Source organism: Agelaius phoeniceus, chromosome 4, assembly GCF_051311805.1.
Source record: "Agelaius phoeniceus isolate bAgePho1 chromosome 4, bAgePho1.hap1, whole genome shotgun sequence".
NCBI lineage: Eukaryota > Metazoa > Chordata > Aves > Passeriformes > Icteridae > Agelaius > Agelaius phoeniceus.
The window spans coordinates 35836948-35848359 of NC_135268.1; the positions used below are offsets into that span (position 1 = coordinate 35836948).

General features: G+C 36.7%; 1 protein-coding gene across 1 annotated transcript in view; it reads left to right on the forward strand.

The window, feature by feature from the left end:
• TLL1 (tolloid like 1) overlaps window positions 1-7078 on the forward strand; it is a 125960-nt gene extending 118882 nt beyond the window's left edge. The window contains exons 20-21 of the mRNA XM_054633207.2: window positions 3128-3378; window positions 5047-7078. Coding sequence (XP_054489182.1) covers window positions 3128-3378; window positions 5047-5181 — 386 coding nt within the window. The 3' untranslated portion in view covers window positions 5182-7078. The remainder of the gene's footprint in view (window positions 1-3127; window positions 3379-5046) is intronic.
• Window positions 7079-11412: the final 4334 nt, after the last annotated feature.

Sequence of the window (11412 nt, forward strand, 5' to 3'; positions counted from 1 at the left end):
ATGGTTGATGGTGTGCAATAGGAGCAGACAAGGTTGTGTTTGATCCTGTATACCTGTACAGACAGACAGGGAGTGCTGAGGAAGCTGCTCCCATCACTTCTAACATGTTGGCAGAACTCACTCACTGAAAGGACTGCTGTAACACAGCAGCAGTGAATGAGTAGCTGGATTCTGTGCCCAGAGCTGTCTCTGCTCCTGCATTCCTGGCATCTTCATCATTCAATGGCCCCTTATTATTCCAGTGGAGTTGTCAGTGATGATTTCCCTTCTATGACACTTTTTGGCTTGAAGTGCTATCCGATTTCAAAATTTCCATTTAATACTTCAGAAAACAGGATAAAAATGTAGCAGCAAATACAGTAAATCTTAAAAAATAAACTGGCTAGAAAGGCTTCCTTGGGTGGAGCAAAACTTATAAAATGCTGTTTTGAAAGTGCAATACCGTTTTAGAGGAGATTCTGTCATATTTTCTCCTCTCAGAAAAGGCATAACCCATCCAAGAAGAATTAATAAAAATGCTCCTGACAGAACATTAAACATCATTGCTCAGGGAGTGATCTGTCTGCCCTAACTCAGGCATCTAGTTCTCTTCTGGAGAGCTTCATTTATGGTGCCTGGCTTCCAGCCACTGCTCTAGGAGGTTGCAGATCTACTGTAGGTTCTATTCATATCTGTCAATGCTGGGAGGATGTCTCAAACAAATTTGGGTATCTCAGATGTCACTCAGTTTAGATGCCTGTGTTGCTTCCAAAATAGCTATAATAATTCAGTATAGGAGTGTTGAATCAAATTTATAATCTTGTCTCATTAGTTCAGATGGTGTGGGTTTAAGGTTCTCCCAACTGTCTGGCTTGTTGAACAATCAGGAAACTACTGCTCAATTTGTTCTTATGTTTGAAAGAAGCCTCAAAGTCCCCAGAAAGGTAATGAAACATGAGAGGGTTTTTGTGCCTTAGATGATCTAGAAAGAGTCTTTCACTGAAGGTACCAGATGACCATGGTTTTACAAGTTGGACATATTTCCTTGCAGTCAGGAGCAAACACCCTGCCTACAGCAGGGCAGCTGCGCCTGCACAATGGAAGCCACAATGGGTCAGCTCCAGCACCAAGGCTAAGCAGGCAGTGCTGCACAGCTCTGCTCTGTGCCTGTCCCTTGTGTCCCAGTGCAGAGCCCTATTGGGCAGGCTAAATGTAGGCTTCTGAAACTACAGCTTAATACTTAAGAAACTGAAAATTTGGCTTGTAATTTCTATTCTAAAATATGAGGCTATATTCTGTGAGAGAAGGGCAGGGGAAGAGGAATTGCCATTTTCTGTGGTTGTATGGCTACAACTTTCCTTTAAGCTCCTGTCCTCTGTAGCAAGCAGAGGGAAAGAATGCAGACAGTTCATTAAATGTTGTCTTGTTTGCAGCTGTTTGTTGTCTGAGGCAGTGAGATGTTCCTAATGTTGTCAAGAGTCCAGTCAAACAAAAAATAAACCCAAAACAAACCCCCTCTCCCCTCAACAAAAAAACACAAAAAAACCCCAAAACATCAACAGAAAGCTCCAAATGAAATTCAGAATAGGGAGAAAAAACAATAAATTAGAATATCAATGAGAAGTAACTCTTTGAACTATCTTTCTTGCCAATGTTTTATCATGTGCTCTTATTTGTTCTTTAAGAGCAAAAAAAATGAAATTTCATTATGAACTATTCATGCACAATGGATTACTTCTAAATTATATTTCCTGGTTTTCCTTCATTATCTTTCTATCAAGAAAAAACCCACTCTTTTTAAAAAGTAAGGATTTGGTCATTACCATTATTAACTCTTAGCTGAAATGTGACTCCTTGCAATATAATAGTGCAATTGGTCATGTTTAGTGTGGGTGGAGTCCGTGAAGTAAAATTCAAAGTCTCTCTTCACCAAAGCTTAGAAAGATTTGAATATTGCTCTTTGTTTCAGGTTACTCTAAAATGATCAATCAATAATATTTACATATTTTTAAATGCAGGTAAAATTATCTATTTATTTATAAAAATTAAATCTAAACTTGTGATTCTCAGTATTTTGTTCAAGCTCATTTGCACTTGATGATTTTATCAAGTGCTGTAAGAGATGATTTGTTCTTGATGAGAAACAAAACCAAAATTATTCTATTTGCATTGAAATCTTCGTACATGTAAAGTAACAAAGCCTGCACCCACCTTTTGGAAATGTGGTGCATATTGGAAACAATGCATTTTTTTCTTAAGTACAATTTTCATCTGTTCTTCATTGGGTTCTAATGATACTGTTACTTATTTGTTTTACACCTTATTCACCTTTACACTAGAGCTAATTAATATTTAAATTTTGAACTCTTTGAGCAGTTATAAACAAGCTCTAAAGCCCCACATCCATTTTGCAACTGAGAGATTACAAATAGAGATTTATGCTAAAATAATGGTTTTGACAAAAGGCATGGATCTCCTGCCAAAGGCTTGCCTCAAGAACAGGCTTTCAGATACAAGACTTCATCTGGTAGCAGCAGCTTTCTCCTGGCCCTCTCTTTTAAAGAGAAAAGTCTGCTCATGAACTACACAGCAAACAAGGCAGCCAGCTTTGCAGTGGTATTTAGTATTGAGCTGGCTCTCCAGATGCCACCTTATGGTTAAAGCTGACACTACTGTGAAACAAAAAAGTTTTGCATTCAATCACTGACTGAGTGTGCTGGATCTGATCCTCCCCTATCACTTGCAAACGGTGTCATTAACTCCTGTGGAAGCACCACCATTGAAATGTGGATACCCTTACAGCAACTGTTCTGCTGGCCACAGGAATCTTTCCAGTGCCTGTCAAAGGCTGTCAAAGGCTGTCATATTGCTTAAGTAACATTCCTTTGGTGTTCCCTGTCTTTGTCTTTCAGTTGAAAATTCTGAACTATGTTCAAGTCTTTCTAGTTATAAAAGAGAATTTATATAAGAAAACTCAGAATGATGGAGTTCTATTCATACTGTGTAGCACTTCTTTCTCAGCTTGTTTGATTAACGTGCTTGCGACATTAAAATGCACACAGCCTGAATGAGACTGTGCATCTATGAAAAGAAAACACAAATTTGTACTGAACAGGCTTCCTAATCTTTTTTTCCCCCCTTCATTTAGAGTGTGGTGGTCGTTTGAAAGCTGAACTGAAGCCCAAAGACCTGTACTCACATGCTCAGTTTGGTGATAACAACTACCCGGTTCAGGCCGACTGCGACTGGCTGCTGGTGGCCGAGCGCGGCGCCCGCGTCGAGTTGATGTTCCAGACTTTTGAGGTTGAGGAAGAGGCAGACTGTGGCTACGACTATGTGGAGCTTTTTGATGGTCATGATAAGACAGCAGTGAGACTTGGTCGATTTTGTGGATCTGGGGTAAGTAAATAGTTAGAAACTTTTTTTTATTTTTCATTTCTACAAAAAGATAAGAAAGACAAGGCGGAGGAAGGTAAGGGTCGTGAAATTCAGTTAAAACACCTTATAGTAAGGGTACTAGATTATCTACCTCATATTTTAATGAATAAATTTGCAGGCCTGTAGTAGTAGTGAAATATTTTCATCAATAAATTCTCATGTGTTTTTTGACCAAAGTATTATAATGTTATGGTAACCTTTAAGGAGCTGGCAGTGGCATGTTTATCAGCACACAAATAAAAGTTAGCAGCTTTTTTTCCTTATATAGAGGGAAATGCATCAGTGTTAAAAATTATTACATTAAAGTTCTTTGAATTGGAAAGAAGCCACATTTTAAAGTAGGAGGGGCAGCTGGGGAGTATTTTATAGTATGCTCATTGACTTTTAAGTCTGATTTTAGGAAAAAAAATATGCTCCTAACTTGGGTGATTAATATGGGCCTTAAGAAAGCCGTGAAATCCTATATTCATTCTGGCATGTTTTAACTGTAAGGCATGGATGAAGTTGGCCAGAGGACACCCTGAAAATGCTGTATCCTATTTCTCATTTTAGACTTGCATTGATCTGCTGGCTGCCTGCCTTGAGAAAACTAATGCAATGATCCCACAAGTCCTCATCAATTCTTTATATGTGTGCCAGTGCAGGCACACTTTTGTACATATACTCTTTGCCTAGATAAAAGGCTTCAAAGACTATATAAGATGATGGGAGCTCTTAAGTAATTATGTGTCACTTTTTTCAGCCTCTGAGCTGGATCAAACATCTTAGTCATTCAGACAAGTTACCTGTAAACTGGCTTAAATCCTTTTAGCACATTTTTGAACACTAATTAATGATGCACAAAAGGTGCTTCCACTTGAGCTGCAGGGGATGTATTCTAGGGGAAATGCTACAACTGACTAAAATCTACTAATTCACACAAAACAATATTTTACTTTGTTACTGTGTTTAAAAGTACAGGGGCAGCAAACCAGAAAATGGTCTGAATTATTTTCTTCTTTTGGGGGTTTGGGGTGGAATGGTTTTGCATTGGTGGTGGTTTGGTTCTGATAAGATGTAAATGAATGGCTTCGGATGCCACATGGGATAGATACAATTAAATAGAAAATCTATTGAAAATAAAATGCAAAATTATCTAAACTGGAATGGAAAAAATATGTATGTTAGTACTTATTACCACCCTCTCAACTTTAGAAGAAGGAATTGGTAGTTCAGCTGCTACTTCTGATAAATGTGCTTCAGTAATAAAATAGGACATCATGAAGGCTGTGAAAAATAAGATAGAAAATAGGTATTGGCCTCTGTTTTTTATCCAAATTTAAAATATTGTATATGGTCCTGCCCAGTCACTTTCTCCAGCAGAAGTAGAGAAAAACTAGGAGTTAGGTTATTTCCTCAGTCTGCCTCTAGCCTATAAGTGAGAGCACAATGAGACAGAACTGTTCTGTCCTATGATGACAGATGGCATTGTATGAGACACAGTGGAATTACATGATAAGGTGTAGCAGAAAAAGAGAAATATTCATAATATTCATAATATTCATAATATTCATAATATTCATAGTATTCATAGTGTATGAATACACCGAGAGGACAGATAATTTTTTTTCTCTTATTTATTTATTTTAGCCACCAGAAGAAATTTATTCAGCAGGAGAATCTCTTTTACTTCACTTTCACACTGATGATACGATCAACAAGAAAGGATTTCATATACGATACAGAAGTATAAAATATCCAGATAGCGTGCACACCAAAAAATAACACAAGAACCTCTATGCCAGAAAAAAAGAGTGAGAAAGAAAGAACGCACAGTGAAAGGAAGGAAGGCGTGTCATTTTTTTAAAAAACTGAAGTTATTAGCACAAATGATTAATATAAGTTCAGTTGAAATGCTGACTTATAATACCAGAGACTGAAATAAAATAAAAGAAGAAAATCACCTATCCCAGTGGAATAGTCAAGAGGACGATGTGCAGGCTCCATACTTGACTGTCTCTGCAGAGCTTGTGAAAGGACTTGGCATGCAGGGAGAATAGAAAAGCTTTTTTTCATGGTCCAGTATTTGCTAGAACTGCGTGTGGATTCAATCAGTATCATTCAGGGGAAGTGACCCTCTAGATCATTCTTCCTTCTGACAATTGTATGGTGTCTAGAAGGAAAAGAAGCTCTTTTAGGTCACACACTCAAATACTGTCCTTCTACCTAGTTGCTTTGACTTCAAATCCTGCGTACCGTGTGTACAAGGACTTGGAAGAAGATATGAAATGGGAAGGCCTTCCTGCATTGTTCTGTATTTTTTACAAATTCACCTGTCGTATCAGGTTATCAGTGTTTTGAAACTGGAAAATCCTACTTCTGAAACATAACTGATCTATAGAGTATTTTGTTTTACTAATGACTGAGAAGTCTGAACTGTTACATCAGTCATCACTAGTGACCAGTCACTAGCTGACTGAATTTTAATTGTGTAAGCATCTGAAAATGTTTGGTTTACTGGTTAAGTAAGCTATCTCCGATGATGTGCTCTTATTTTGCACTGAATATAGAAAGAGACTGAAATAAAAACCTGTCCTGAATCAAAATCTGTATCCATGAAAAAGAGAAATGGTCAAGGATCATCTGAAACTCCTCCTACTGAATTTTTTTTTCAGCAGTACGTTTGAAACCACTGCTAAGCTTTATTTCTTTGGACCTTTTTGTGAATGAGCTATTTGCTGGATTCAGTTACTCAGAAATGAGGCTGCAGTAGTGTCCAAAAGACAAGTTTCCCAAAGAGGTTTTTGTTAGGTTTTTTTTCTAAGAGCAAGACTATCCATGATGGTTAAAAAAGCAGAACGAAGCAACAGACCCAGGATCTTTTTGATACCAAGTGTGAATTTCTATGGTGCTATTCCATGAACATTAAAAAAAAAAAAAAAACCAAGAAGTTTTAGACTTTTGAGCCAACAGTTTGCAGATCATGAATGTCTCACTATACCTGGCTGCATCTGGAGAAGGAAGGCTTTACTGCTCCGATGGAAAGTGGGTTGCAATGGCAGTGCTATTCCTGTGGAACAACTACTATTATTGCCTTAGAATCCTCGCACACAATCAGACAGATCTTCCTGTAGATACACTCCTAATTTGATAAATAATTGGACAACTTGAGCATCTTAGCATACACTAACAAAAGGATCTTCAAGCAAAAGCCCCATCTGCAGAGAGAGATCATCTGCTGTAAATACAGAGACCTGCTTTTGATGTAGAGATATGTTACATTTAGAACTGAGATATTCTATGTGCTTTAGGCCGTACATGGCTCTAGTCATAATGTATATGCATTATGTAAGTATTGTATGAATGAGTGCTCCAGGAGAGTGAGAGGTATTGTATGGGTGAATATGGAATTGTTTCTTTTTGTGCCAAGTTCTATCAGGACCCTGTTTGACTGTAGCAACTTTTCTTTAAAGGCTTCATAGACAGATAACAAGGACTTCTAGTTTGCAAGAATCAAGTTTAAATGAAGTATTATGTTTCACTTACAAGAAATATTATTTTGATATCCTTTGATGTAAGTTGCTACTCAAATTAGCTTAGTTTTTGTTTCCTTCTATGAACATACATTGGCACTAATAAATCTGACCTTTTTTTATAAAAATAAAAACTGAATGTCTGTATAGATCTCTTTGCTTGTTTTAACAGTCCTGTTATTACTCATATATATTTTTCTTTTTAGATAGCTGATGTGTGTGAAGTTCAAAAATTTAATCATTTCTGTGTTTTTATAATGCTGCTCCACTGTCTTTTAGCTCATTTTTCAGGTTATTTGATCAAGAAATGAACTACAAACATTTTCTCCAAGGTCTTTTACTACAAAGTTCAGGCAGAGATATTACTAAAGTTAAAAAAATAAACTGTGTATTCTTGATGTTGTTACATAATTTATCAGCTGGGTGGAATTCCAATGCTTGAATTTCTGAAAGAAAAGCAAGCAGCAGCAGAAGCAGTGTCTCCCTGGCATGGTTAATCAAAAGCAACTGGGAAAGTCTGAGGCTGAAAGCAAATGCAAGTTTCCATGCTATCTTATTTTCCACTTTTCTGTTCTCATCTCCCCATAATATTATCTCTCTCTGTTTGCTAAAGCCTTCCTTTTCTCTAAATTTGGCTTTCTTATTCCCCTCAGGATTACTCTAATAACCACAGGGTTGAGCCAAGATCATTACTTTTTGGAAAGGTTTCTTTTGTTGTTGTTGATTCATACAGGCCCCTGCGTAAATCCTGCTGTCCTATATTAAATAGTGCAGCAGAAATGGATGAAGAAGAGGTTGGATTGGGGGCAACACATTATGGTGTATTTCCAAAGCCCTGTGGAAGGTGATTCTTTATGGTCATGTCGAAGTATTGCTTTTGAGCACAGCATTGCTGGGATTTTTTCACATGGAATATGTAGAAGTCAGAAGAGAGTAGTTGCCAGAACTTCAAATTCAAAGTTTGAATTCTTTGGTTGGTTATTCCTCTGTAGATCTCTTATGCTTCAGAGTGGTGAAAGTGCAGGTGTTCCTAATGATTATCTTGCTGATAAATGGACCATATGGGTTCTATCTTCTTACTGGCCATGATCCTACTCAATGCCTCGTGGTGCTATCAGATGCTATTAAAAACACAGCTATTTACAAGTCCTAGGAGGCTTTTCCTGATGTAATGAAAAATGACATACGCAGTGAACTCCGCCCTTATAGGGGAAGTATGCCTTATAACTAGCCTAACAATAAGATAATAATGAAAAAATAATTTATTTTTGTTTTTGAAATTGTGAAAAGCAGTGTGGGTTATCCACATATGCAGATCCAGATTTGAAATCTAGTTACAGTGCATTTATTGACAACATTCCCATCAGGGTGTAGATGATTTGTTCTGCTTCCTATTTGACACAAACTTTTTTTGACTGTGGCAAAGTCACTGGATTTGAATTACTTTTCCTGGAGCATATAATAAGGTTTTTTTCTCAACTACCTAAAGAGCTTCTGACTTGCTGAGTATTATTCCTTAATGTTAAATTTAGCATAAAGTGTTGTTTTGATGGAATGTACTGGTCTGCATGGCTGACAGGCTCTTGGAGAATTTAAGTCTGTGGCAGACCAAATCCTGTGATCAATATCACACTTAGATTAGAGGGAAGGTAAGGTATATTTGTGAGAAGCTTTCCTTGCGTCCTTAAAAAAACCCCTAAACAAAAGAGAGAAAAAGGTTAAAAAGAGTAAAAGTCACCAGTGAAAGCAGTTAAAATGGTTGCCTTACATGCAAGCTGTGGAGGTCAAGCTGAAGTGAATAAAGCAAGGTAGGTGCACACACAACAGATTTTCTGTTCTTTGCTGGCCTTTTGTTACAGACTACAAATATTTGAGTAATATTGCCTTGCTGTGAGACCCATGAAATCGTGAGTTGACCTAAGCATGGGTGAGAGCCAAATCAGATCCTTAACACAATATTGCAGCATTACTTTTTCATTTAAAGCAGATTGCTTTTGAACCACTGTAAAAATTAAATTCAATGGATGGAAGCTTTATCCACCTGGGGAATCAGTTCTGCACTTTTTCTATGCTGTTAGGGTACAAGTGGCACACCCAATTTGTTCTAACAGAGGAAATTGTTGTTGACCTCACAGGCTGTGTGTGCTGCACCACCACAGACAGTGGTCACCGCTGAGGCTCACTGGAACTTTTATAATTAAATGGTTATGTTCTGCCAAAATGTACAGATCTCAGAGTTTAGAGACCTGATATGTGTATGCAATTTCAGGAAAGTATTCAATCTTAAAATAGACCTGACCAGTAACCAGAGGAGAATTTTACTTTGACTTCAAGTCTGAAGTTAGGTCCAAATGAATAATAGGAGGGGATGGTTTCTATCACATTAGCATACCTGATCATACAGATTGGCAGAACCTTACCAAAGGACTTGCTTTGATTTTGATTTTAACATTGCTGATTATGATTTGATTATTAATTGGTTAGTTAAAAAAAAAAAAAAGGAGAAGCCAGAATAAACCAAGTGCCTGAAAAAGCAAAATATAAAACTATCAGAGATACAACTAAATTACATTAAAAAAAAGGAGTCTCTAAAGTCAGCACTGTTACTGATGTATTATTTTTTCAATGCATCCTTCATATTCTTTAAAAATGCTTTATGATGTATTGGTTTCACCTACCTAGGGAACATTTAGATGACTAATTGCATTGGTTAGTGAATTTTTCAAACAGAGAACTAAAGACAACCTAAGAAATGGCTTGCTTTGGTTCCTAATCACGTATATCTGGAGTGACTACCCATTTGTGAGAGGGGGTAACACTGGGCTATAGCTCTTGCGGGTTGAGATTTTTTTTCCCTTCTAGCACTATCAAGTTTTTCTGCTCTAAATTGTATACTTGGGACAACATTTTGATGTTACTCTGCTTGATTTAATTCAATTAATCAAAACAGTAAGCAGCTGCTTAATATTGTTTCATAGAACTTGGATGAATGAAGCCTGATTAAAACAAAAAGAACAAAGGAAAATGCATTTTGAAAGTTAGAAAATGTTCTCATTTGCCCTGATATTTCATTCTGAGTTCACAAAGAAAACAAGCTCTAGCAGTGGCAAAAAATATTTATGGTACAGTGGTATTAGGTGGACAACAAAAGGAAATGTTAGCAAGGCTTGAGTCCCTCTATTTGGATCCCATTTCTGAAATTGTTTTCCCTGGTTTTTATTTGTAACCTATCAAATCTCATATAATGCAAGATTAAGTGACATGACAGACAAAAAGACAGATGACGGGTTTTTTGTCTGTGTGAATGTCTTCAATGGCCTTCAGATGTAGTAATTCTTCCTGTGTTGTTACAACTACTGGAAAGGATCCCTGAATTTATGCATGTATGTTAGAGGATGTTTACTGTGTGATAGCAACATCTGAAATACAAGGAATGCTAATAATCATTAGGAATATAAAATCTTTCAGAGCACGTTCAATGACCTTTCTCTCCTTCCACAGTAATGTTTTCTTGGGACATGTCAGGTAAGTGTTCACACAATGAAATGCAATGAAGGGAAGTTATAGTGAAAAAGGAAAGATGAAAAAGACATTTTGGCTTCAATATGGCTTGTCAGTCATGGAGTAGAGTCAGATTGTTTAGAACATGTTAGAAGAATATATGTGTGAGTGAAAAAATGAATCTGAACAATACAATATTTTAGTTGAGTGTCAGGAGACCTCTTTAGTGTTAGAGACAGAATAGTTTCCCAGGGATGATAGTCCCATTTCTCAAATATCAGGAGCCATATTGTACAGAATGTTGTCTAATGGAGAGAGAGATATACCCAAAGGTGCCTTTCAGTTATGAAACTCTGCTCAAATTTGTGCAAAACATTTGCTATGTGTTCAATTAATTTAATAGTAATAGCAATACACTTTTGTAATTGAAAGAACTGTAACACTAGTGAAGACGAAAACACTTCTATTACAATAGATAGAATATAATAATGACTCACATCTGCAGCCTGGACATCTTGAGTAACAATTCTCAAGTAGAATATTAATATATAGCAGGTGTTGACAGTTGTTGAGATGCCTTTGCAGAACTGATGTTCTGAAGAGCTGCATGGAGGAAAGCTGACTTTTTTGAGACATATTTACTAATATGTTTGCCTTTTTTACATTCTTGCTATTTCTTCTGATGGTCATGAGACAAACAGTTTTAATTCCTAAAATCAAGAGCCTTGACTATACTATTCAGGAAGACCATACAGAGCTGAAAATATTACTTTTTGACATTTAATTAGTTGCTTAAAAAATCTTACTGTTATTATGTCAGCAAAGGTAATGTTATCGTGAAGACATTGAATAAAATGTCTTTGGAATATTTCCAGGTAATCACAGTAGTAACTAAATTTTTATCCGATTTATGTAAAACTTCCTTGAGATTGCTGCACCATTGCCATAATACTTTTTAAAATGTGTATTTTAGAGCTGATAA